This window comes from Pararge aegeria, chromosome 21 (assembly GCF_905163445.1).
Source record: "Pararge aegeria chromosome 21, ilParAegt1.1, whole genome shotgun sequence".
NCBI lineage: Eukaryota > Metazoa > Arthropoda > Insecta > Lepidoptera > Nymphalidae > Pararge > Pararge aegeria.
The window spans coordinates 13,650,311-13,677,984 of NC_053200.1; the positions used below are offsets into that span (position 1 = coordinate 13,650,311).

General features: G+C 37.1%; 1 protein-coding gene across 1 annotated transcript in view; it reads right to left on the bottom strand.

Annotated features, from left to right (window-relative positions):
- Window positions 1-27,540, bottom strand: part of LOC120633163 (hemocyte protein-glutamine gamma-glutamyltransferase-like) — a 34,553-nt gene extending 7,013 nt beyond the window's left edge. The window contains exons 1-11 of the mRNA XM_039903294.1: window positions 27,387-27,540; window positions 23,751-23,837; window positions 21,983-22,122; window positions 20,737-20,861; window positions 12,547-12,679; window positions 11,164-11,347; window positions 8,986-9,203; window positions 5,455-5,661; window positions 4,382-4,601; window positions 3,645-3,803; window positions 2,874-2,994 (exon numbers count right to left, since the gene is read on the bottom strand). Of these exons, the coding sequence (XP_039759228.1) occupies window positions 2,874-2,994; window positions 3,645-3,803; window positions 4,382-4,601; window positions 5,455-5,661; window positions 8,986-9,203; window positions 11,164-11,347; window positions 12,547-12,679; window positions 20,737-20,861; window positions 21,983-22,122; window positions 23,751-23,821 (1,578 nt within the window). The 5' untranslated portion in view covers window positions 23,822-23,837; window positions 27,387-27,540. The remainder of the gene's footprint in view (window positions 1-2,873; window positions 2,995-3,644; window positions 3,804-4,381; window positions 4,602-5,454; window positions 5,662-8,985; window positions 9,204-11,163; window positions 11,348-12,546; window positions 12,680-20,736; window positions 20,862-21,982; window positions 22,123-23,750; window positions 23,838-27,386) is intronic.
- Window positions 27,541-27,674: the final 134 nt, after the last annotated feature.

The following is a 27,674-nucleotide window of genomic DNA, read 5'->3' on the forward strand; positions in this document are numbered from 1 at the left end:
CGTAGAACACGTAAAAAAATACTCTAAAATATTTAAGAATGTTTGCACTAATGCGAAATCGCTACACATTAAATATAGTATAATGAAATCTGATAACAAAATACAAACAACCTGGAAAATAGTTAATTACGAGTCAGGAAAAACTAAATCTCGTGATGTGGATTTTGAACTTATTGTTGATAACAATAAAGTGACGTCTGACAGGGAGGTTGCTAATACTTTCGAAAACTTCTTTCAGAATGTTCCCATTTTGTTAACGGATTCTCTAAGCTCTTCACCAATAGCAGCTCAGCGTATATTGAGAGATAATGTTAAAGAGTGCAATGTTTTATTTAATTTTAAACATATATCTGCAATAGATATTGTAAAGAATTTCAGGTTATTAAAGTTGAAAAAAACCAGTGATTTGTGGGGTATGTCGGTGATGGTCATTTCTAACATTATTGACGTTATTGCCCCTTATCTAGCTGTAATTTTTAATGAATGTGTTGATATGGGTATTTGTCCGAACCTAATGAAATGTAGTAAATTAATACCCCTTTTTAAATCCGGTCATAAAAATGACCTTAACAATTACAGGCCTATTTCAATCTTGCCAACTCTTTGTAAGGTCTTTGAAAAAATTATACTTTATCAACTTTTAAATCATTTTAATGTACATAACTTACTTCATCCGGAGCAGTACGGCTTCACTAAAGGTCGTAGTACAACGGATGCAGGCGCAAGACTCATAAAGCATATTTACGATGCCTGGGAACGTTCGCAGAATGCCATTGGTGTTTTCTGTGATCTGTCCAAAGCATTCGATTGCGTTGAACACAAAACGTTGTTATTAAAACTAAGCCACTATGGCATCAAAAACGTTGCACTCAATTTAATTGCCTCTTATCTAAGTGATAGAGTTCAAAGGGTATGCGTAAAAGACATAAAGTCTAAGGGATCATCTGCCTTAATGGGTGTCCCACAAGGCTCAATTTTGGGTCCCTTATTGTTTCTGGTGTATATAAATGATCTGCCACACCATGTCAGGGGCACTTGTGAGATTGTACTGTTCGCAGATGATACATCTCTCATTTTTAAGACTGATAGAAACAAAGATAATTTTGACGACGTAAACCGTGCTTTGTCACATGTGTCAGACTGGTTTACTGTTAATAACTTACTTTTAAATGCAAAAAAAACTAAGTGTTTGGAATTTGTTTTGCCTAACGTAAAAAAAATTGATAAAAACATCATAATAAATGGAGAAACACTTGAAATAGAAAACTCCACTGTTTTTCTAGGAGTGACCTTAGATTGTAAGCTACAGTGGGGTACCCATATAGAAAGCCTAGCGAGTAAACTCAGCTCAGCTGCATATGCAATCAGGAAAATTAGACAGCTTACCGATGTTGAAACAGCTAGGCTTGTTTATTTCGCATACTTTCACAGTATTATGTCCTATGGGATCTTGCTGTGGGGAAAAGCTGCAGATATTGAAAGTATATTTATACTACAGAAAAGAGCCGTACGATCAATATATAAACTTGGATCACGCGAATCGCTTCGTGAAAAATTTAAACAAATAGGTATTCTTACAGTAGCTTCGCAATACATTTATAATAATATAGTCTTTGTGAGGCAAAATATTACTCTTTATAAATCAAAAGCTGAAATTAACAATCGACTTACCAGAAACGGTCATAAATTAGTGATACCTGCATATCGTCTGCGAAAGGTGCAGAACTCCTTTGTGGGGTTGAGTATACGCTTTTACAACATGATTCCTAAGGAAATTCTTGACCTACCAATGCATACATTTAAAAAATGTGTAAAAACGCATCTAGTACAGCGAGGTTACTATACATTTGATGAATTCCTCAATGACAAGGTAGAATGGAAGCAGACAGCCTCGCTCTCATCTCCCGCAAGATAGCAAAATGATTGTAAATGTTGATGTTGGAAAAGAGCAACTACTGAGTTTCTTGCCGGCTCTTCTCGGTAGAATCTGCTTTCCGAACCGGTGGTAGAGTCACACAAACATGCATACTTGACGTTTCAAAAGTGCTTATAAAGTAGGCCTACTTGAAATAAATGAATTTGAATTTGAATTTGAAATAACTTGGTTAACTTATTTGTCACTATGCAAAGCGTTACTAAGGCTTGCTCCAAGACATCAGACTTCCCAATTCCTCTTGTCTCCTTTTTGCTTATCCAGCAATATCTTTATAAGTTTGGACTTAAAGGAAAATACTGAAGTCAGGTTTTGTACCGGTGGGGGGATTATCTTGGAAGAAGCAAGCCTAAAACTGCCACGGAAAGCGGCAGTCCTATGTATATAATATATGTTTACATAATTGTAAGGGGATGGTGATAACTTCGTTGGACAACTACACCTAAAGCTACGAGGGTTTCAAACGCGCCCTGGTCTAAGAAGAGCCCGAAACAAACTTAGCGGGGTAAGAAAGCAGATTGATAGACGTCACAACCCTTCAATTATGGAGAACTCTCAGGGAGGCCGAATTCCTCATGATGATTTTCTTCACCTTTTAAGAAAGTGCTGTTTTATTTAAACCCTAAATCCTTCTCATTCCGGGAGGAGACCCGTGACCTATTGAGGGTCGGTAATTGATTGAATCATTGATTGATTGATCGAGTTTTCTGTAAATTCTATTAAACCTTTGGTTGGCTCAGAATGTTTGCTCAACTGTAGAATAATAAGTAGTTTTGAGATTTGCATCCTCACAATAATTCTAAAATCATTTTCAAGTATCCAAACATTATACCGTCAGTCGGTACTTACTAGACATTAGTGAAAAAGGACACATGGTTTCACAACCTAACTTCGAAGTCTCTGGTGGAAATACCTCTTCATATTTTATCATTATTCTCACCTCTTCAGAATTGTTGTCGATATCGACAATCACCCTAAACTCCTTGCCAATGGGAACGGTGTCGATGTCACGCAGTTTGAATGTGATATCGCTCGTTAAATTAGCGGCGACAGAGTAGTATCTGAAAATTAAGAATTTTATAATTTACCGGTAAATAATTATTTAGCTAGCTTGGTCGACCCGCGAGATCTTTTTTTAAATATATATAAGCTAGAACTTGGCTGATAAATGATGATGCTAAGGTTCTATGTGTAATGAGTACATATACTCATTGAGAGTGCCAACGCGCAAGCAAAAGGGGGCCGACCCGCATTATCTAGAAAATACCTATTCACTATTGATTGGAATGTACTCATATTATACGAGGTTGTTAGAAATGAGGAACCAAACTGCTTTGTACCAACTATATCGCTACTTTTGAGTTTAATCAGCATTAAAGTATTATTATTTTAAGACCAACAATTCCTAATACTCACTTAAATTCACCAAAATTTGTTCAGCTTTAAAAACATGATGAGATAATAATAAAATTGCTAGGTACCTATTGTTGAATTTTATAAAAAGCTGTTCGTTTTGCAATAATTACTTATAGATATAAGTAATTATTGAAAAGCGCCAAAAAATGTATTGATTGGTTGTTGCACGAAAGAAGGATAAACTAATAAACACACATTCGCGTAGTAGGGATTCGACAAAAACGTCTTCAGGGCAGACCTAGAGTTCCGAGGGGTTTAGAAGTCCAACACGGTCTGTACAAAAAATAAATCTCACCTCTTTGCTCTCTCCGAGTACCGAACTCCGTTCATCAAGGCCATTCTCTCTGAAGCAGTTCCTTCACTGTGTTTGTACTCGCCCAGTATGTCCTGCCTGTCCTCATCTCCAATAGGGTCGAATACGAAGGGCTTCTTTGTCAAGATCATGCGGCCGATACTGTTGGGAAAACATATTCAGGCAATGAGTAACTGATGGTGTTAAGGGTTGGAGAGAATTGCAATCGAGCAGTGCAGATCTTTGTATGGAGCCTGGCTTATTTATTTCTAGCCATTTTGATTTATTTCAAAATTGCATTCACAGATGATTCTTTAAAAATCAATACCTAGTTAACATAGCTACAATTTATCCGTTAATGCGATTTTTAAATAACACCAACATGGCGGACTCGGAACTGTTGGTGAGTCAAAATTCTTATTGCCCTTTCATTGAAGATATAAACTGCTAAGAAATAAAGCAGTCATTTTTTATCCTGCTTTTTTAATTTCTGATTTTCCCGTCTATTTACTTAACGTTTTTTAGTGTACCAATAGAGTTTAAATAAATAAGCTTTTTTAAAGTATTACACAATATTTTATGAACGGTTAACGAGAAGGTAGGATAGGCCTAGGAAGACCGAGATACATCTTGTTTGATGGAGTGAAAGAGATACGGATAGTTTCGAGTTGGAAGAAAGATGTTCCAAAGCCTACAATGGGTTTCCCCATTCTCGTGTTTTTCATAAAAAAAATACTTACTGATAATTGTTGGTATCGACCATCGAATACCCAGTCTCTGATTCAGGGTCCTTCCTCCACCTCATCAGGTCTGCATTTACTGAAGCTAACATGAACTCAACATCATAGTTCAGGCCGATCACGCCTTGTTTGATGGCTTCTAGGGGAGCTGGACCGCATTGGAACATTCCTGACGACGTCTCTTGAGGAGTTGCGTCTACAGCTTGCCAGCCACCGTAACCTAAAAAAGATTGAAGGTAAGCTCTGCTATGAAATCCTACAGAGGTTTTATGAACAGTTATTGTTGCTGAATACCAAAATAAACAACGACAGCATTAGAGGTACGCAGCTTCAAACAGAGTACCAACAGACGTTTGTCGGTTCATGGTAGCTGGACAATGTTTAGATGTTTTAAGAGTATTTCAAGGTTACGCAGTCAACTGCGAGCAAGATTAACGTTACAGCCTCGAATAGGCAGCGAAATACAACCAAGTTAATTCATCATCATCATATCAACCTATTACCGGCCCACTTCACGACACGGGTCTCCTCGCACAGTGAGAAGGGGTTAAGACTACTTATATTCCACTATATTAACTCTGTTATGCAGGTTCTCTCACGTTTTTTTTCTTCACCGTTGAATCAAATGATATTTTACGCAACGCACATAACTTAGAAAAACTAGAGTTGCGTGATGGGTTTCGAACTCGCTCTCCCGAAAGTGAAGTCGAAGTCCTGGGCTCCGCTTAATCATCAACGAGCCATAATTCGAAATATACCTCATCCCTGACCTTGTCCTGGTCTAGTTATTATTACACCTGCTAAGCTTCTGGAGTGAGCTCGATTGGCTGGAGTAATCCAGCGGGGAGCAGTTCCAGCGGCCACATGTACAACGGATGGTTTCGGCCAACTCAGTGAGGAGAATTGGCCCCAGAATAGAAGAAGAAGTAGATTACATTTCTATAGTAATTATTGTAGTACAAGGTTGCCAATTAACCCTTGACCGAAACTGTTGACCTGTTAGAGGCTGGAATCTCTTTAACAAAGAAGGAACGACCATGGACATTAAGATAGCGAACGATCGTAGACATTACCTGGTGGCAGGTCAGGCCTAGCCATCCAAACGTCATTCCACACATGGTAGTTCCAGATGGAGTCGGCGCCCTGAGGGTTGTTGGGGTCAAAGCTCAGCTCCTCCATTGTCTCAGTGTAGTATTTGTCCACCGTCAGCGAACTGTTGGCGTCGTGAGCTGATACCAGGTTGGAGACTACCCTTGAGGGGATACCGAGGGCGCGGCAAACTGTGAATAAATAATTGATGTAATAGAATGTAATATTATTATCATCTTCATGTACATTATGTTTATACAACGTGTTGTATAAACATAATGTACATGATATACATAATATACAAATACTGTTGAAGTGCTTAAATATATTTCATAAGGCATCATCCTGTAAAAATATTAAATCGAAAGAGAATAAGATAGAAATATAAACTAATTCGAAATATTCTAAGTGTTTATGTTTACTTATGACAGCCCTAGTGAAGATAAAAGACCGACACTCGCATAGTACCTGCGCTACGCTACACGTACCTAATAAAGTGACAGGGGTCATTTGATTTTACTTTTGCATGTGATGTTAGGGCTGTATCTGATTTGTTTCAGTAAAAAATATGGTTTTCTCAAAAACTATTAGCGTTTCTGTTTCACAGATAAGTCTCAGTAACAGTAAATAGCCTCAAAAGCATCTGAAGGATTTTTACGGTTTTCATTTACACGTTGTACTTGTACATAATATGTAGTAGAGGTAGTTAGTTGTAGAGGAAGACCAATGTAGTATATGTAGGTAGTGGGTGGATTGTGTGAAAGAGGAAAGAAGGATAGTGAGGTGACGGTTGATAGGAGTGAGTAGAAGAAAGAGACACGTTTGAACGGCATGGTAGCCGCCTGCCGGTGTGATAACAATCTCATGAGGCTTAAAACCTACGCGTCAACTTGATGGACACGGTGTGGCACTTTGTGTTTTGTTCCTTGCATGCCCTGCGAATTTTTTATCTCAGTGTCGTACGTCAATTATCATTATCGTCACATACTACTAGGTAGTCCCGAGCAAGAAAACCTATTTTAATATATTATAAAGTGCCTACGTCTAAAGTTCATCACACACACACACACACCTATAATCTGCACCTATTACAGGGTCTCCTCCCACAATGAGAAGGGGTTAAGGCCGTAGTTTTTCGTAACTGACATAAGCTTAGGCTTCTCTGATTTAAAAACACGTCACCAGCGCCTACTGGTTGTCCCCAAGTCAAATACAAATTATGCTCAGAATTCTATAATATTGCGTCTGGCAAGAAACTATAATAAATTTTATTCAAAACTTGATATATTTCATTTATCGAAAACACAATTGAAGAATGTAATAACTAAACTGCATCGCGAGAGATAATAAATGATGTGAAATCATTCATTTTTGCACACTTACGAACACACGCACACACTTACGCACACTCACACCCACTCACACTCATTCGTGCTCTTGTGAATATCGTAACTGATTATTTTGTATATTTTGTACTTGTTAGGTACAAGTACAAAATATACAAAATTTGCTTTATATATGTAATCTAGATTTGGCTTTATTTTACTATTAAGATAAACCCTTAACAAAAATTGTTTGTAACGCTTTTGGATTACTAAAAAATAATTAAATAAATAAATAAATACATAAATATAAGTACCAAAGTAAGCGTAACTTGTGTTGTGGGTACTAAGATTTGATTTGATTTTTGGCGACCGATTGGCGCAGTTTGCGGCGACCCTGCTTTCTGAGTCCAAGGTCGTGGGTTGGATTCCCACTACTGGAAAATGTTTGTGTGATGAGTATGAATGATTTTCAGTATTTATGTATATTCTAAGTATTTATGTATATAATTTTTAAAAAAGTATTCATCAATCATCTTAGTACACATAACACAAGCTACGTTTAAATTAGGGCTAGATGGCGATTTGTGTATTGTCGTAGTATATTTATTTTATTTATTTAAGATGACTGATGAATATTTTTTTATGAATAATATACTTAAATTCTTATGAGTGTAAACACCCAGACACTGAAAAACATTCATGTTCATCACACAAATGTTTTCCAGATGTGGGAATCGAAACCACAGCCTTGGACTCGGAAAGCAGGGTCGCTGTCTATTTTACCAATCGCCCGTCAAAAAACTCTTTATCCCACCAGACACTAGGTAACTACATTTTATCACGCAAGTGTCATTGCACCCTAAATAAAGTAAGTAACGATACAATTATCTTAATTTTTTTCAATAATCGTAATTTTGCCGATACTTTAACCTTTTAGATATCACAACGGACCTAAGCTGAGAGTTTAGTTAGTATGTATTCATTTATATTTTTGTTTCAGGTTTTTGGTCAAGTCTTAGAGACAGTTCATAATGTACCTCTAAAGCCTGTGAATTATAATTCCGGTTTTCATTTACACGCTTATGTGAGAATTGTTCGTATTTAAAAGTACTAAAAATAATATTACTATTTTTAGTACTTTTAAATATTACTATAAATGTATTGAGATGCTACAGTAAGCATATCTATTTCTTTAAATTTTGCACGATGTAGGCACATACGTTGCATGGAACTTCCAATGTCATATTATGTAAAATAAACAGTTCCGTGTGTATGCTATGATTATATCTTGCACATCATGCTGGACACTTATTGGTTAGTTTTGTCACGATCACGTCTACATTGACACGACATCCTCTTGATGATCCGACGTAACGTACATGTCGCATGTATATTTTTAAAAGAACTAGCTTTCGCCCGTGACTTCGTCCGAAATCATATGTAACGACTTCAAATTTTTAAGGTACGCTATTATGCAAACAGCAGTGATAGCCTAGTGACAAGGACCTTCGAGCAGAACAATATAATATTATCAAAGGCGTGTGTAGTTAACGAATCCGTACTTGGCCGTGGTGGTGCTCAGAAATATAATGGCCTTCACCATTATATTTCTGAGATCCCTAAATTACATGATGTTAATAGTGGTAGAGTTTAAGCTAAGAATAGAGTTTAAGAAGCGGTGATAGCGCAGTGGGTGGGAGCTCGACTTTACTTTCGAGGGGCCAAGTTGAATCCAAGTTCGAACCTCTCGCTTATCTAAGTTATGTGCGTTTTAAGTGATTAAAAATATCATTTGCTTCGACGGTGTAGGAAAACATCGTTAGGAAATCTGCATGCCTGAGAGTTCTACATATTGTTCTCAAAGGTATGTGGAGTCCGCCAATCCGTACTGGGTTTAACCCCTTCTCATTGTGGGAGAAGACCCGTGCCCTGTAGTAGGCCGGTAATGGCCCTAATGGGTCTAAATGATTTTTACTTTTTTTTATTCATTTTTTTAAGGGACAATCAACAGGTTACAACAACAACTCTTAAAAACTAAACAAAAAACATGAAATGAAATAATGAAAAAAAAAATACAAAAAATGAAAAAACATATAAATGTAATATTGTAGACCCACTTAAAGACTGCCACAACTTGCCAAAAATTACAAGTAGTCTGCGAAAGAAAGGCGGAAACCATGTCTTCCTTACCGGTAGTAACAACACCAGCGAACACCCAGCACTGTCCATAAGCCACCTCCTGTTGGAACTCCAGGTATTGCGCCAGGATGTCCACGGAGCCGGTCCACTCGGAGGGTGCAGTTCCATCATCGTATTCACCATCCCATCGCCCGATCAGGACGCCTTGGTCGTCGTTGGAGTTAACTATGCGAGAGATGACTCTTGAGACTTTCACTGGGTCTCCACGCCTGTAGAAAGATAGTTTAATCTTTTAAATTATTATAATATATTTCCCTATCCCTATCCCTATCCCTACTAATATTACTAACTAACTAATGCCTACGCATTGTACAAGTTAAAAAGCCTACCCTAAATTTTATATAGCTCCTACTGGAGTTCTCCATTTTATATAGTCTGCCTGCTTAGTACATAACCTGTTTGCACGCTCATGAACACAGAGTATCGACACCAGGTCCAGCTTCATTTAGTCAGATGAATAAGACTTCAGGTTTAGTGCTTTATTATAAAAGTTGAAGTTTGTAAAACAACAGTATTTCATTATTATGCATGCCGTAATACTGTATAAACCCTTGGCATTTACAACCCATCTTGTAAAAGTTTTCAAATTCAAATTTAAAATTTCTTTATTCATGTAGATTGTAAGCCTATCACAGGCACTTATGAAGCGTTCATACATAAATGTTTACATAATTGTAAGGGGATAGTGATAACTTCGTTCGCCAACTTAAACCTAAAGCTACGAGCGTTCCAAACGCGCCCTGGTCTAAGAAGAGCCCACAACAAACTTAGCCGGATAAACATTTTTTTTTTGTTATCACCATTTCACAGTAAATGTATAATCAGCTATGAAGCTGGAGCAATTCACACCCAAGCTTTTTTATCGTTTAAGTAATCCTTAATATTATAATAGGATTTTCAGTTTTGACACGCCACAAAGTTTGTAAGGACGGTGCATTAAGGCTGGCCGCACACAGCCTGAATGTCTCTCTGAATTCATAATCTTAAATTTCACCCGTTTCTGATAGATCAGCAGTCTCGTGATTCCCACAGGCACACGTATTTATGGAAGAGGAATGAATACGAATCGAAATGCTCCACTTAATAAATAATTCCTGATCCGATTCTGCGATAGCGGTCATAGCTTAGTGGTTATGACTTCGGCTTCACTTTCGGGGGCCTTATTCGTGTCCAACCACGCATCTCTAAGTTTAATAAGTTTAATTTATTTAACAATGTGCGGTTTAAGCAATTAAAATATCGCTTGGTTCTGCATGCGTTCTCAAAGGCGGGTGAAGTCCATCAATCCGCACGTAGTCAGCGTAGTGGACTACAGCCTAAACCCTTCTCATTGTGGAACGAGACCATCTTTGTGGAGTGGGCCGGTAATGGGTCGGTATGATGATGATTAATCTGATTCGGGTATCTCACACATCCCTCTATTGAAATGTATGGAAATACGTGGGTTACGAAATCATAACCTTACATATTCCGAACCGCATTCAGGACGCTCAGAAACATTCTTTCAGATCGATCTGAGAAATTCATAATCTTGAAAAGCCGGAATGTGTGCGACTGAAATGTATAGAATTCCGGGCTTTCTGCATTAATAATATGAATTTAAGAAAAAAATGTGACTGCAATAATTTAAACATTAGAAGTAAGAATAAGTGAATATACTAGGTTACATAAAATTCATAATTCGTTTAAAGGAAATAGCATACAATTCTACAATAAACTACCAATTGACATCTTGGAGATGTCTCTTAAAAAGTTCAAAGTTTGTATTAAACGTTAGCTTATAGAAAAGTCCTATTATAGTATAAAGGACTACGTAATCGATAAAAAAGCTTGGGTGTAAATTATTGCTCTAACCAGGTTGCTCTTCTAATAATTTTAAATAACATTGTGAGAGATACGAGATAGAAAAAAAAACACCCAGCTTAGTTTGTTGTGGGCTTCTTCTTAGACCAGGACGCGTTTGGAACCCTTGTAGCTTTAGTTTTAAGTTTACGAATGTGGTTATCGCCATCATCTCACTACCGTGTAATTTTTATGTACGCATCAAAAGTGCCACCTACTTGAATAAAGATATTTTTGACTTTGACTTTGACTTTGAATTCACAGAGACATTCCAGCTGTGTACGGCCTGCCTAAAGCCATGTGTTGTCATTTTAATTCAATACTTACTGATGGAAAGGCATCTCAGCGCGGTCCAACATGAACATCACCGCTGGCAGTACCACAGCGTCGAACTGTCCGTATGACCACGGCTTCCCTTTCGTAGTCTTAATGGGACCCACCCACACCTTCCCTATGTCATTCAGCACATACTCTTGAAGCAAGTCGGTATCTTCCATGTAGGTTTGATCATCTGAAAAAAGCAATGAGGTATTGTTAGGTATTAAATAAATAAATATACTACGACAATACACACATCGCCATCTAGCCCCAAAGTAAGCGTAGCTTGTGTTATGGGTACTAAGATGACTGATGAATATTTTTATGAATAATATACATAAATACTTATAATATACAGATAAACACCCAGACACTGAAAACACTTATGTTCATCACACAAACATTTTCCAGTTGTGGGAATCGAACCCACGGCCTTGGACTCAGAAAGCAAGATCGCTACCCACCGCGCCAGTCGGCCGTCAAGTTTTATTGTTTGATTTGATTGCAGTTTTCTTCACAAATACCCTCGTTTTTAAGTCCTTTTTTAGAAGAGCTTTTTGTGACACAAGTCGATTGATGTGTTCGAATATGAAGAACGTGGTTGCTGGTGTATTGCCCGCTACCATCTTAGACAGTGTCACCAACAGCAGGGACAATTTTCCCCGAGGAAAGGATAAAAAATTATCTTCTCTCACAGCTTTATCAACTCTCAGAGTATTGGCGCAGATGTGGAAATAATATCCAAATAATATATGTGTAATAATAAACGGGGGTAAACTTCGGCTGTTCCCTGTTCCCGCGCTTTTGCAGGACACGTTAATTATAACCCTTGTCAGAGGATATAATCAGGGGATAAAATTTTTGTCTCCAGCCTGTGCTGCAGGTGAGATTGCAGTCAAGGGCTAACTTTTAGTGTAATAAAAAAAACCCTCCAAGAAATCTTATTGGCAGGAACCGCCAATCACATAATGGTCCAACCCAAAAGTCAAAAATGCTACAACACCAAAGAGGAAGTCAGTTACGTGGTTTGCAAAACTTGAGGTTTCCAAAATAACCATTAAAAACTTACGGATTTGAGCTTCTATAAATACATAGGTATACTACGACAATACACACATCGCGGTCATCGCCATCTAGCCCCAAAGTAAGCGTAACTTGTGTTATGGGTACTAAAATGACTGATGAATATTTTTATGAATAAAATTAATAAATACTTATAATAGTTATACATAATATAAACACCCAGACACTGGACAGGACGGGACAGGATAACACTCGACACTCAAAGATTTTCCAGTTGTGGGAATCGAACCCACGGCCTTGGACTCAGAAAGCAGGCTGCCCAAGTGCCATCCTTCCTGTCAAAGCTAGAGAGTAAGGACAGTCCTTTACCTGGATTCCAGGGGTTGAAGAGGATGTAAAAGTCCTGATCGAAGTCATACACCTCCCGCGCCTGTGAACTCTTCAACCTGGTGACAACTCGGAGCGCCCAGCTACCAACTGGCAAGTTTACTGGAGTTGAAATCTGAGGACAAACATTTGATTATTTTCAAACGGCTTTTTGATCAAGTTGACCTTAGAGAGACCCTAAGAATCAATCAATCAATCAATTTCTATTTTGCTTGAATATGGTACATGTAACATGTTTACATTTTTATTAATTAAATTTTATAAGTGTCACATATCCTCAACAAATTGGTATCAATATAATTATCGCTGAAGTCTTCTTTTAAGAGTAGTATGAAAACCCCTGTGTCGAAAGACTCCGCTCATCCATTACAATTCAAATAAACTTAACAAATTACAATAATCCTTTTATTGTAATTTGTTAAGTTTATTTGAAGGTAGGTATACAAACAAAACAGGAATGGGCAATGTGAGAGGCTTCGTCCGTGGCTATTTACCACCCTACAGTCTTGCCGTGAAGCAATTTAGCGTTACGGTACGATGTCGCGTGGAAACTTATTTAACCGTGGACCGTGGAAGCGGGGTATGGGTTTAATTTAGTTGCCATACCTCTAAAAGGTTAGCTCGTTACCATCTTAGACTGCATCACCAACAGGCCAAGGGCTAACATGAATAGCCTTTAACTGTCCACTGCTGGAGTCTGGACTAAAGGCCTCTTCCAACGGGAGGGCCTATAATCAATACGCAGTGCAGACGGGTTGGTGATCGCAGAGAAGTAGTAGAACAAAGGTCTGTCTGTAGTCTGACGGCCGATTGGCGCAGTGGGCAGCGACCCTGCTTTCTGAGCCAAGGCCGTGGGTTCGATTCCCACAACTGGACAATGTTTGTGTGATGAACATGAATGTTTTTCAGTGTCTGGGTGTTTCTATCCCTATCCCTACTAATATTATAAATGTCAATGTAAGTTTGTTTGTTACGCTTTCACGCAAAAACTACTAAAACTACTAACAAAGTTTCATGAGGATCGGCCTCATGAAACTTATGATATAACATATTCTTGGAAGTTTTAGAAGTAATATAGGATACTTTTATCTCGACATTAAGCTCGGTTCCTTTGGGAGAGGGGATAAAAGTTTTTGACGATTTTACACCATAACTCCGAAAAATTATATTATATTATATGTGTTTAATGTTGCCAAAACTTTGTGTAGATCTGAAGAATGTGGTTGGAGATAGAGGACAGAACTCCTCAGCGGACAGCAGCAAACCCCTTATTTAAGGCTTAACGATACTGAATACTTTAATTTTTTTTAGAACTACAGCTAAATTGAATGCCACATAAAAAAACAAAATCAAACGCAAACAAAGTCGCGCGCAACAGCTAGTATATTATAAGTATTTATGTACATTATTCATCAGTTATCTTAGTACCCATAACACAAGCTACGCTTACTTTGGGGCTAGATGGCGATGTGTGTATTGTCGTAGTATATTTATTTATTTATTATTTATTATTAAAGGACGCTACTGTCCTTTCTTGTTTAAATTCCCTGAGTCGCCTCGCACGACACCCGCGGGAAGTGGAGGGGTGGTGACAACTGTATCTTATCTGCCGTCACCACACCTAAAGATGGATATTTTCTTATTAATAAAAGTCATATATTTGTCACATAGATGGCACTTTTGATGCGTACATTACATGTAAAATATGACATAGGTGTTTCTGCTGCCTAACAATAGGTATAATTTAAATAAAATACTTCATTATCATGTCGATTTATGTTAACACTTTTTTATAATTGCAGGTAAAGATGCAAAGTACCTAACCTTTAGCTAAATCGCAATTTATAAAGTATGGAAATATTATGCTTTTCTAATAAAAACTACGTGTTTTGTTGATCATAATAACATTCGTATTTTATAGAGAAGATAAACTAATAAAAATGTAAATATTATAGTTTTGTTATACTGGCTACAAGGAAAACAATTCGATCGTATAGTTAAAAAGTTAATAGTTTTTTAATGCTGTTTCGGATAAGTTCTCGAATCGATTTTATTATCCGAAGTAAAGTTCCCCATTCACAGGCAATCCGACGCACGTCGCAGCGATCGATTGCACGCAGATTGCAACGATCCATTGCTTCATAACTGCCGCCGAGGCGATTGCAATCGGTCGCTGCAATCATTCGCTATGACTCATTTGAATCGGGACGTGGTATTACAGAAAGCTCGTACCAGTAAAATATCCCGGTTACTTGTGCGATATGTAGAAACACTCAATTTTTACTAACCAGCCTTATTATATATCTTAAATCTTTTTAGAGTAAAGATCGTTTTCAAAGTATTAAAATATAATAAAAGTATATTTATAAAGAACATATTTTTTATTTATTTCAACACATTTGTTTTTTTTTCTTTTCTTTTGTTTAAAACATAATGAAAATATTATTAACATAATAAGACAAGCCAGAAAAATAAACCTAATGTAAATGACGCTTGCGTAGCTTATGCAACTTGCGATGTCGCTTGTGTCGGATAGCCCCGTGTATGTACCCCTTTAGTACCCCTGTAGCAGGCAGTTTAAAAAAGATTTATCGCAGCAATTTGTGCGCAATCGATTTCACAACGGATCGCCTTTTAAATTGCCATATCCCTACTATTGTAGCCCGCCTACAACTTAGCCGCCGCTAACTTGTAGTTGAGTAAAATAAAAATCGTCGTACCCAGACAACTTACAAACCGACAAATCAATAAATAGATAACAAATTGCATGGAAACATTACCTGGGAAGGCCAGGTAATGTTTATTTGCATTAACTACTTAATCATAGAGGTCACTTTTAGGACTTCCGAGATAATAATGAGATATTTAATGCAAATGTATTTATTATTGATATTAATTTATTTGATAACTAGCGGTCCCTCGCGACTTCGTCCGCGTATAAGCCAACCTTAAAAGATAGGCATATGTTGTCACGGACTTTTTTTTTAAACTTTTAAAGGGGAACTTCTTTGTCATACATTTGGAACTTTAACTATTTACGAAGCGAATACAGTGGAAGCTCCAAAAAGGAAAAAAAAAACCCCGATTTTGGAACATTATTAATTAGTGCTATGCTCCTATTAATGCGTGTTGATATATAGACTTATAATCTTCCTCTATAAATGGTCTATCCAACATTAAAAGCATTTAGATCGTCGCGTTCAAGTAAACAAACAAACAAACTCTTAGCTTTATATATATAAGTATTCGTGTCCTTATCTGTCTAACAGTTTGTCTAAATCTGGATAAATTTATGTAACGTTGTCATCTCTAGGTTAGGTTTTAGCTAATCCGTGCATACAACCTGAATGTTAAGTAGATTTTCGAGCATATGGAAATTCCAATTAGTTACTCAGATCATTTACGTTTGTCTGTTCGTCTTTGTCTGTATCTACATAAATATTTAGGCTCATTTTTTTTCTTTACATGTTAACCCTAGACTGCAATCTCATCTCATGTTAAGTGATGATACCGCCTGATATGGTAGCGGGCAATTTATAAATTTAAATTCAAATTCAAAAATGTTTTATTCATGTAGACCTTATTACAGGCACTTATGAAGCGTTCACACATTTAACATGTTACACTAATGTTAGTGATGGTGATAACTGCATAACGTTAACTTAAAACTAAAGCTAGGATTATGTAAACAAAACGTTTTATTTCTGCAAATATAAGATATGTTATTGATAAAGACATTCCGGAACCATCATAGGTAAATTTTTCAAAATGAGTCATCATGCTTCATCATTGTTGACCTGACCCGAGATTAGAACCCAATATCGGATTATGTGCTTTGAAAGATCTAAAATATAAGGTACCTATACCCCATACTAACACTTTGTTAGTTAATCGATAGAATTGGTAAAATAAAAAATGGCCTTTAGACACGAAAAAACTTACTTGCACAATCATGTCAAATTGTTATGATAAATTAGAAATAAGTGGACTGTGAACAGGTCTGGCAGGTGTGGTTTGGACTCGAGACTTGGACTTCCTTGTTAGAGTACCTATTAAAACCTCAATTGGCAAGGTGATCGAAGGACATCTAAAAATGAATATATAATTTCTTATACCGACTACCTCGGCGAAAGCCGTGATAGCCTTGTGGATACGTGGAGACCGAGTTCGAGCCCTGGCCACGTACCACTGACATTTCCTAGTTATGCGCGTTTTTAACCGACTTACATAAAAGGACGAGGTGTTCAATTCGGTTGTATTTTTTTTCTATATCTTCGTTAGCTCAGAACTCACTCTGTAATTTTTAAATCGATAATATTATATTTTTTTGAAATGGTATTCTTTCCATGTATGTATGGGAAATTGTGATTGGAGGAAGCGGTGATAGCACAGTGGGTAGAAGCTCGACTTCACTTTCGGGGGGCCGAGTTTGAATCCCAGCACGCACATCTAACTTTTCTTAGTTATGTGCGTTTTAAGTAATTTAAAAATATCACATGTTTCGACGGTTAAGGAAAACATCGTGAGGAAACCTGCATGCCTAAGAGTTCTACATAAATGTCCTTAAAGGTGTGTGGAGTCCAACAATCCGCACTAGTCCAGCGTGGTGGACTGCGGCCTTCAGCTCTTCTAATTGTGAGAGGATATCTGTGCCCTGTTATGGGTCGATATGATGATGATGGGAAATTACTGGTACTTTCCTAGCTACTATATAAAGGAGATATTACTTATATATACTTCATGAACCGATGGACATTGGTGTCCCAAGGTGCTGGAATAGCGACCTCACAGTTCACACTGTCACCAGTTACGCAGCGTGGGTCCCAAGACTAGGTGGACAAACAAGATCGCACGAGTCGCACAGAGTTTCTGGCTGCAAGCGGAATTTAGAACTCCCTACAAAATCCCTTAGTAGGTCTGTATGTTTTACTGAATTAATAAATGGATAGGGTATATTAATAAATAAAGAAATACAGCGTTCAGATATCAATTTCTCCGAAATCTATGAATGCCGTAGCATAGCCACAAATAGATTTTGGCAGCTTCATTGAACCATCTTGACTGTGAACTCATAACCCTATTTTAGATTGAGATTTGAGATACGAGAGTCTACCAACCCGCACTTGGTCACCCGTGCTCTGTAGTGGGCCGATAATGTGTCGATCTTGATTCTTGACCTACTGATCTTTATCCTGATGACTTTGTTATTTCGACGGCCGATTGGCGCAGTTTGCAGCGACCCCGCTTTCTGAGTCCAAGGCCGTGGGTTCGATTCCCACAACTGGGAAATGTTTGTGTGATGAGCATGAATGTTTTTCAGTGTCTGGGTTGTTATATGTATAAAATAAGTATTATATGTATATTATTCAAAAAAATATTCATCAGTCATCTTAGTACCCATAACACAAGCTACGCTTACTTTGGGGCTAGATGGCGGTGTGTGTATTGTTGTAGTATATTTATTTATTTATTTGTCATTCGATATATAACACAGTCTCCCGTGAGAGTACCTACCATACTCCTAATTAACTAACTAAGGCTAACTTGTAGTGGAATAAAAAAAATTAAAATAAATAAGTGGAGGCCTTTGAAGCCTATGGACCGCTGGAAACAGGCGTGTCACTCTAAAGTCGAGGTGTGTAAAGCTTCGAAAGATAAAATTGTATTGATTTACAGAAAATACTCGGGTCGGCTAAATAGGCAACGTGTTCATAAGTCATAACGAATATAATATATGTAATATATTCGAAATTCGAACACTAAAATAAATATTCAAAATATTCGGAACTCGTTTTGTAAACGATGTAACAAAACCAGTTTAAAATGAATGTGTTAGAAGTGGTTATAAAATAAGTAAATATTTGAGTTCGCGGGCAAAATATGTTAATATTTTATTTAGTCAGTGAAAATATACAATATTTAAAACTATATTATAGCCAGAGTTGCTATTGTATAAGAAAGCTTATTTATTTGAGCTTAAAACGTGTGGTTATATATTATGTCGATTAAAACTTTCCTTGGGGTTGATAGAAGCTGTACGGTTTTTAAACAACACAGTCAACAAGTTCGGAAACATGTTAATTCTTGTACACGCTCCTATAAATATGAACGTCAAAATATTCGATGCGGAATGCCGTCATAAAAGTGATAGAAGCCGTCGTGAAAGTGATGGATGGAGTGATAAAACTTTATTAAAGTTTTTTATTTTGATTGATATATTTTTGAAATAGTAAAACGCAAAAAATTTAAATTTTTGGTTTATTTCCAAAAAAATGTAAGAAACTAAATATAAAACTTAAAAAAGATTTAATGACGTAATTTTGTTAAATATATGCATAGGAAGGACAGACTCTAGAAAGCCAAATCATTTTAGAACAATTATTTAAACATTTATGTAAGTTTTTGACCGATAAACCCAGTACGTTAGGTATTGAGTTACTCGTATTTCATCTAGTTATCTTTATCTAGTTGAACAATCCTACGAGATGATTGAGCAACGAAACATATACAGTAAAACCCCGCTTTACGCGAGGTATACGTTCCGGAAAACGTCGCGTTAACTGAAATCCGCGTATATCGAGGTTTATGATTGAACATAGTCAAAATTTAATACAAAAAAATACGAATCATTTTAATCAATCACTTTAATTCTAAGAACACTTTATGCAATACATACTATTAATTATTTTTTACGGAAAAACACATATTGTCTTTTGTGTTTTGGGTAGCGTTTTTTTTACGTTCTTAACACCCAACACTGTTTTTAATTGTTTGACACACGGTCAAGACACCATAGGGAAGTTGATGGTTATATTATGTTTATACGTACTCTTTCGCGTATGTATTATTTCATATTTTATTATTTTGTTATATATTTCGCATATCTATATATGCGAGGCGTTTTAGCGCGAAATTTGAAATTCGCGTAATAGTAAAACTGTACGTAATAGTTACTGTAATTAACCTGCACTGAAATTATAAAAACTTTAGCCCACTCCGTCACATTATTCTTCCTTTTTTTTCATAAATAAGCTAAGGTTTTTATTTTTACATGCTTTAGCTTTATGTTTGTTTGTATATTTGTATGTTTGTTACTGAATTCGTTCAAACTTTGTAGATATATCGAAGACCGATGACAATACACAAGTTTGTTTCTAATATTTTCAAATTTGTTGGTGAATGGGTAACCGATTTTTTTTGCACTGAACGCTTTTATAAAAGATACTAATTACTTTGGTATTTTATACCAAGCGTGTTTTTATTTTAAGTTAAAATTCTGGAAGTATTTCTAAGAGCTGTTTACGCCAAGAACAGTTTTCAATGAAAACTTGCTTCTGCAAAGGTACGTAAGAATAGTACGTGATGTTTAGACAATGATAGTCAGTTATTGCTTCAATTCAATTGTACGCAAACGGCTAGAAAATGGCCTCGTGAAGTTTATTGTATCCACTCAATTGTTATAGAAACTACACAGAAACCTGGAGTTAGAAGTTCTTTATTACAAATCAAAAATGCAAATGTGTGCTACAGTAATTTTATAATAGGTAAATAATTAAACTTTTGATAACTATAAATTCATATTTACTAGCTATTTTATTAAATAGATTAGGATTGTTATAAATACGCTAATAATAATTATTTTATTGATAAATAACTTAAATTATATTTGATTAACAACAAATGTTCGTGATATTGAGTTGGTGGGTATTTTGATATATAAATACGACTGAATTATCGATACACTTCAGTCTTATACGGACTCCATACCTCCCGGTAACTTAGTCGTTGCGTCCTGAATTCAAGTAAGAAGTCCCGGGTTCGATCCTGGCAGGAGCAATTTGGGAATTTATAATTTTCTGAATTTTCTAAGGTCTTGTCTGGTGGGAGACTTTGGTCGTGACTAAATATCACCCTACCGACAAAGACATGCCGTCAAATCGCTTAGGATTTGGTGTAGAAACCGATATGACCATAATCACTAATACGTTAGCCCGCTACCATCTTAGACTGTATACAAAATTAACGTGCCCACCTGCTAAATCACTGGAACATGGAATAGAAGAAGTTCACCCCTGTTTATTAATACACTTATTTTATTTGGATATTATTTCCACTTGTGCGCCAGTGCTCTGAGAGTTGACAAAGAAGACAGTAATGTATGAAGCTACTAACCTCGAAGGATATGGTGTTATCCTCGTTTCCCACTTCCACTATTTTGGCACTCCAGGAATGTTTGTCAGGCACCGCGTCCCTTTTCAGGAACACTGATCCCTGGGTATCCATTGCGGGTTTGTCGCCTGCATCAACGAAGGTATAGTCAATATTATAGGAACTTTGTAATTAATAAAACACTTTTTTTCTTTTTTTTATGTTTATAGACGAGCACTTAACTGCAATCACACCTGATGTGCATCATCAGGTGTGATCGCAGGCCTAAGGTGAAGCGCGCTTGCCTAGAAGATGCCTTTTCACTCTTGATTTGAAGGTACTCATATTGTTGGTACTGGGGAAAATGGAAGCTTGAAGGGCATTTCTATTTATATATTTAAAACGAGCGGTGATATCCGAGTGGGGAGGAGCTCGACTTAACTTTCGGGGGCCTCCTCTAACTTTTACCAGTTCGTTTTGAGTAATAAAAATAGCACTTGCTTCAACGGTAAAGGAAAACATCGTGAGGAAACCTGCACGCCTGAGAGTTCTCCATAATGTTCTCTAAGGTGTGTGGAGTCCACCAATCCACACTGGGCCAGCGTAGTGGACCACGGTCTTAACCCTTCTCACTGCGCAAGGAGACCCGTGCCCTGTAGTTATAAGGCCGGTGATGGGGTTTTGTGATGATGATAAGAAATCTGTATATATGTATCTACTATATACCCACAAAAGCAAAAGGTCACGTAATGACTAACAGATTCACCATGAAGATCACAATGGTTCCTTCGGCTTTCCTAACGTCAAAGGTTGTCTGGAAGAGAACGCTTTAGTGATAAGACCGTCTTTGCACGCTCCATTATGATTAGAGATAAAATTGTAAATTGTTATTCTTGTATGAACCCCCTTCGGGTAGTAAGCTCTAAGTCTCGTACCTCTTGATCCGGACCAAGTAGCTGATCTTACTGTCCATCTATCATCTTTATATGTAGCCACGTGACCTGCCCGTTTCCATTTCCTTTCTAGCGAAAAAGTTAGTGCGACTGTTACCTTTGTTTTCTTGCGAATATCCACCTACATCTTGTCCTTTATTTTTATACCTAGGCAACTTCTTTCCATTCTTTTGAAGTTTCCTGAGTAGTTTGAATTTGATTTCTAGCTTTAAGATTCAAAGTTCAGGTTTTTGTGTTTACTTTGTATTAAATTGTGTGTGGGCAATAAAGCTTTCATACAAACAAACAATGGACACGATTGCGCGGGTTGTACTCACCAAGTGTGAACAATAGCTGCACGGTATCATCGCTCTCATCGTAGGGTCTGTTGAAACGCACCACCCCGTTGAAGGGTTGGCCACGCCTCACTATGGTGGTTGTGACGTCGGTAGCTGGTTCTATGTTCAGCGCTTCAAATCTATATAAATATATATAAATATAAATATAATACGACAATACACACATCGCCATCCAGCCCCAAAGTAAGCGTAGCTTGTGTTATGGGTACTAAGATAGCTGTTGAATCTTTTTATGAATATAATACATACAAATACTTATAATATACAGATAAACACCCAGACACTGAAAAACAATCATGTTCATCACACAAACATTTTCCAGTTGTGGGAATCGAACCCACGGCCTAGGACTCAGAAAGCAGGGTAGCTGCCCACTGCGCCAATCTGCCGTGAATCTATGACAATAAAACTCTTATAAGTACGTAGTAATTGATGGGGTGATGTGATGATGATAAAAAATCTGTATATATGTATATACTATATACCCAAAAAAGCAAAAGGGCACGTGATGACTAACATATTCACCATGTACGTACGTATTATAATCACGTACGTACGGGAGATACGAGTGAGAAATTAGTGTCATCTGCATATCGTCTGCGTAAGGTACAGGGATCATTTGTGGGATTGAGTATACGCTTTTATAATATGATTCCTAAGGTGATTTTGGACCTGCCAATGCACAAGTTTAAAGAATTTGTTAAAACACATTTATTACAGCGAGGTTACTATGCAATTGGTGAATTTTTTAATGACAAGGTTGCTTGGAAGCATCCGGCTCCGCTTTCAGCTCTCACACGATAGAAAAATGAATGTTAAAATGCAAAATATAAATTATTGATGTTGGAAAAGAGCAACTGCTGAGTTTCTTGCCGGCTTCTTCTCGGTAGAATCTGCCTTCCGAACCGGTGGTAGAATCACTACAAACAGACAGACTTGACGTTTCAAAAGTGCTTATATTAGGCCTACTTGAAATAAACGAATTTTGAATTTTTTGAATTTTATATATGGTGATTCGCTCGGACGTCATAACAGAAAGATATTCTTCCAAGCCAGTTTTGTGCCCGGGGACCAAAGTCCATCCAGCCATTGATCTTCGGAAGTAATATACAACGTGTAACCGAACCTTATGACAACCCTATTGAAGATAAAAGACCGACAAGCGCATAGTACGTCCGCTACGCGACGTGTACCTAATGAAGTGGCAGGAGTCACATGGCTTTAATTTAGCATGCTAGGGCTGTATCTGATTTCTTTCAGTAAAAGCTATGGGACTCAAATACTATTAGCGTTTCGGTTTCACAGATATGTCTCAGATACAGGAATGTACCTCTAAATCCTGTAAAGTAATATTTTAGGTTTCATTTACAATTTGTATATATGACCCTAATTTGTGAAAAATCCGATAGCGTGATGTAGGATCTTGTGGGTCCATCTAGTTTGTTAACGTTGAAACTTCCACACGTATCCGGCCTTATCTCAAAGGAGAGATGGTAGATAGAGCATAAGCCCACCACACTGCTCCTATACGGGTTGATGGGTTTTAACGATCACAATGAAGTGATAATAACATGGACCGACGGGTCTCCGAGGCACGGGGCTCACACCGCCACTACCCACACTCCGGGCTAATACTGAAAATTCCAGTTTCCCCATTTTATACAGGTAATAAAAAAAAATACGCTTTGTTGAACTTATCCGATAGGAACCGTATCAACTAACTTATAAATCGTGATATTCTACTCACTTTTTGGTATTGTGCGGCTGTGCGTTCTCTACAGGGTAGAAATGTATGATATCTACTAGAAGGGGATCCATCGTAGGTTGTCTAAATCTGAAAAAAAAAAAATATTTTTGAAGTTTTGAAATGTAGGTCTGCTTTTATTTTCTACTAGCTGTTGCCCGCGACTTCGTCCGCTTTTGTTTTTGTTTTTCGAAAGACATGTGCCTCATAAATGTGGCAGCACTTTATGTTTTTAAGATAGCTAAGCCTGGTGTAAAATCGTCAAACACTTTCGTCCCCTCTGCCGACAGAACTGAGCTTAATTTAGGTATAAAAAGCATCCTATATTACTTCTAATACCTTCAGAAATATGTGTACAAAGTTTCGTGATGATCGGTGTTGTAGTTTTTGCGTGAAAGCGAAACAAACAAACTTACATTCACATTTATAATATTAGTAGGGATTAGCGCGTTACTTTTATCTCATCTGCTAATGCGGGAAATGGTTTGAGAGTTACTTGATGTACACTTTTCAATTTCTAACATAATTTTATACAGAAATACAGACTAGGTCTGCGTGGTGGCGATTTGCTACGGTTGGTAACTATAAAGTTACAGAATATGGGAGTAGTACTATAGTATAGTAGCAGGTCTAAGAACAAGCCCTCAGAAGTTACATTTTTAGGCAGAAGCTTCGTAAAACTATTCAAACGTTATGCGTTTCGTTTATATATGAGGAGTAAATCTTTTTAGCTCATTCACATATGCGAACGCACTTTGAACTGCATGCAATACAGTTTAACTACATTGTATGATTGCATCCCATAGTTATAAACGGATGGCTGACTCAGATAACAAAGAAAATCAAGGGCAAATTCATAAGATGTTTATCAGTTTATTATTCTTTGCCTTTAAAATTTTTCGCACGGTTTCGGATAAGAGGTGATTTGTGATAGAGTTTTATATAAAACATCTTATTAAACGAAATTTTTGGAGAGTAAGTAAAGCTAGTATTTTGTCGTCTCATCACTTCAAACGATTGACGTCCATTGCTGGGCATAGGTCTTTTGTAGGGAGTTCCAAAATCCAGGGTCCTGGGCCGCTTGTTTACAGCGGCTTCCAGCGACTCGTTTTATGTCATCTGTCCACCTAGTTGGAGGCCGACCAATGATGCGTTGTCGCCATTCCAGCATCAAGGAACCCCAACGTCTATCGGTTCTCCGAGCTTTGTGCGTTTATGCTATGTCTTATATAGCTATGTCGGTATCTCTCCTCTTATATTATATATAGATCACTACAGGCTAGGAGTCCCCTCTCAGAATGAGAAGGGTGTATGTAGCTCGTAGTCAACCACGCGCTCTGGCCAAATGTGAATTGGTAGACTTTACACGCCTGTGGCACCACCAATCCAACAATCCGCACTGGACCAGCGTGGTGGACCCCTTCTCATAGTGGAGGAGACCCGGGGTAGTAGGGGGTTTATTGGGCCGGTAATAGGTTGTAATGAAGCGATGATAGCGCAGTGGGTAGGAGCTCGAATTCACTGTCGGGTTCGAGCCCTGGCCACGTACCACTGACATTTCCTAGTTATGCGCGTTTTTAACCGACTTTCATAAAAGGACGAGGTGTTCAATTCGGTTGTATTTTTTTTCTATATCTTCGTTAGCTCAGAACTCACTCTGTAATTTTTAAACCGATAATATTATATTTTTTTGAAATGGTATTCTTTCCATGTATGTATGGGAAATTGTGATTGGAGGAAGCGGTGATAGCACAGTGGGTAGAAGCTCGACTTCACTTTCGGGGGGCCGAGTTCGAATCCCAGCACGCACCTCTAACTTTTCTAAGTTATGAGCGTTTAAAGTAATTAGAAATATCGCTCGCTTCGACGGTGAAGGAAAATTTCGTGAGGCCTGCATGCCTGAGAGTTCTATATAATGTTCTCAAAGGTATGTGGAGTCCACCAATCCTCACCAGCCCAGCGTACGTAGTCCACAACGCTGGGCTTAACCCCTTCTCATTGTGAGAGGAGACCCGTAGTGGGCCGGTAAAGGATTGTAATAATGATTATGATGACTCGCGCTCAGGCATGCATGAAAACTCTCAGGCATGCAGGTTTCCTCACATTTTCCTTTTCTGTTGGAATTGTATGTTTTATAAATTGAGTGGACAAATCAATCTAAAAGAAACTTTTATGTACATAACATTTTATGTTCCGATCACTTCCTGAATAAAATCTCTTGCCAAGGAAAATATTATGAATCCGCGTCATACCGCTGTAACGGCCGATATTCGCCGTAGAATGCAGCTTTCAGGCAACATTGTTATTTTATTGCCATCTACAAATACTTATTGAAAATGTAAAATCTATTTTGAATTTGTTACCGTTGTTACCAACGTTTCAATATGTTGCTAAACAGGTGTTACTGCAAAATGAAATTTACTGCACACCAGTTATAAATTTCCTACCAGAATTTCTATTTTCCCGACTTCCACATAATAAAGCAAAACAGCCATTTTTGCATGCAAGGCATTGTGGCAACAGAGAAAACGCCTATCGCACGTCTCATTTCACACCAGCTTAATGTTGCTAGGTCTCTTAACTTTTCCGAATTCATGGTAAACTAAAAAAAAATACTGTGAACTGCTACATGAATGAAGTGACAAACCCGCGACTGTTCGAGAAACACTACTAAAGTGGAGTGGTTTTTTTAATTTCGATATTAGTATGTACACGGTTTCTGTAAGTTCTTAATTCTATGCCAAACACTTAATTGGATGATGAGAAAGCTGTATGGGAAGTCTGAAGGAACAAGGTTCCTACCTAAACTAAAAACGTTCTGTCAAATTCAAATTTTATTTATTTCACTATATACCTAGCACAGTTGAAATGTCAAGTCTGTCTGTTTGTAGTGACTCATCCACCGGTTTGGAAGCACACTCTAATGAGAAGAAGCCCGCAAAAAACCCAGCAGTTTCACTTTTCGAACATTATCAAGTAGATTTGATCTTTTAAAACTTACTTTATTATATAGCCCGAAATATAAATACAATTATAAAATAGTCGTTTTCAAATATAAATCTTTCCATATTATTCTTAAACCTACTGATTCCTTATTTTTTTTCAAAATCTGCTTGTGTTTTCACTAGTAAGTTAATAAAAATAAATATAGTAAAATTCATAAATTGCTATTTACATAACGGTAATTTATGAATCTTAAAACGTACTTTTCATTACATTACCTTTTTGTAATCCTTTCGAATTAAAATTTAGAAAGCAAATAACAATTTTTATTGGTGAATATATAATATAGTAAACCAATTAAATGAAATTCTATGCGATGTTAAATACCTACGGGATTGTTATATTGGTGATAAAATTAATTTAGGTAAAAGAACTTTACCTACAGAAATTCAAAAAGTTTAAAAATATAAAAAATTAAGAGTGATAAAATAAAAAACAAACACAATAAAAATAAATTTTCTTTACGTAAATGTGCTTTTATCATTTTCTTAACATTTTGAAAACAAAGTTTACACTACAAAGTAAGAAAAAGATGTGATTTATATTATGAAAAAGTAAGAAAAAATAGACTATCGGTAGGATGAAAGAATATAAATAAAAGAATCTTATTTTATTTTATTGAAAAAACGGACCAACCTTATTACCCAGAATATTCCTCACACAAAAAAACTATCACAGCTTTAAAGTTCTGGCAGTTAAAAAAAATCCGCGTACGAAAACTAACGAGCGTAATTTTAAAATTAAAATAATTCAAATGTAGAACGTCGCGAAAACGCTCGCGCTCAACTGAAGTTTGGTCAGCGGTGTACGGGGTATATCTTTGGTTGCGTGCGCGACGATCATCTTCGTAGGTTGACCATGATCTGTATTTTTCATGGAATTTTTGATTGCAATTATTAATCACTAGCTGACTCATCCGGGATT